Source organism: Cystoisospora suis, assembly GCF_002600585.1.
Source record: "Cystoisospora suis strain Wien I chromosome Unknown contig_9826, whole genome shotgun sequence".
Taxonomy (NCBI): domain Eukaryota; phylum Apicomplexa; class Conoidasida; order Eucoccidiorida; family Sarcocystidae; genus Cystoisospora; species Cystoisospora suis.
The window spans coordinates 1-951 of record NW_027162600.1 but is presented as its reverse complement, the minus strand read 5'-3'; the positions used below and the strand labels follow the sequence as shown (position 1 = coordinate 951).

Here is a 951-nt window from a genome sequence, read left to right as displayed (position 1 = left end):
GAGAGAGAAACACAGAGAGAGAGAGAAATCGAAAGACACGCACACGAAGAAGAAGAATAAGACAACCTGTCTCTTCATATAGACATCTCTAAGTATGCCTCACCCCCGCAAACATATGTACGTATGCTATACATGTATACACGCACAGATATATGTAGATATACAGATATATATATAGATAGATAGATAGAAAATCGTGTGGCTAAAGAGGAGTGAGCTAGATGGGTACACAGGGAGAGACTCTAATGAGAATGAGTGATATTCAGAGATCCACAAAGCTTGCATAGTACTAATGCAGGGATAGATAAAGATCTACAGGCTATGCATGGGAGATCTATTGAAAGGAGTTTAAGTAGAGATAGAAGAAGCATAGCAGTAGAAATGATAGGAAGATTTACATCCACCCAAGCAAATAACATTCAAACAACACAATACACACACATACACTTGTTTCGAGAGATTTGAGGAAGAGAGTCGAGTAGATCCATCCGAGGAGGAGGGAGATCATAAACTTGGAGCACTCATCCTTTCTTTTTCCTCTTCTTCTTCTTTTTCTTCTCTTTCTCGTGTATGCTTTCTTCGCCTTGAAGAGTGATCGGTGTAAAGAGGAGAAGAAGAGGAAGGCCGAGAGACGCATGCAGTGAAGGAATTGAGACAGTGAAGTAAATAAACATCCGCCTGGAAGAAAAGAAGAAGACCCACAAGAGACAAGGAAATACAACAGAACTCCCTCTCCATTTCAACAGCTATAGACGGTGGTAGATAGATAGATAGATTAAAGATAGATAGATAGATAGATAGATTAAAGATAGATAGATAGATAGATTAAAGATAGATAGATAGATTAAAGATAGATAGATTAAAGATAGATAGATAGATAGATAGATAGATAGATAGATAGATAGGGAGAGATAGATTAACGATAGATAGATAGATAGGGATAGATATATT

General features: G+C 37.4%; 1 protein-coding gene across 1 annotated transcript; it reads right to left on the bottom strand.

The window, feature by feature from the left end:
• Positions 1 to 66: 66 nt before the first annotated feature.
• Positions 67 to 682, bottom strand: CSUI_011126 (uncharacterized protein). Its single transcript, XM_068071227.1, has one exon. The coding sequence runs from the start codon at positions 635 to 637 to the stop codon at positions 395 to 397; it is 243 nt and encodes an 80-aa protein (XP_067916794.1). The 5' UTR covers positions 638 to 682; the 3' UTR covers positions 67 to 394.
• Positions 683 to 951: the final 269 nt, after the last annotated feature.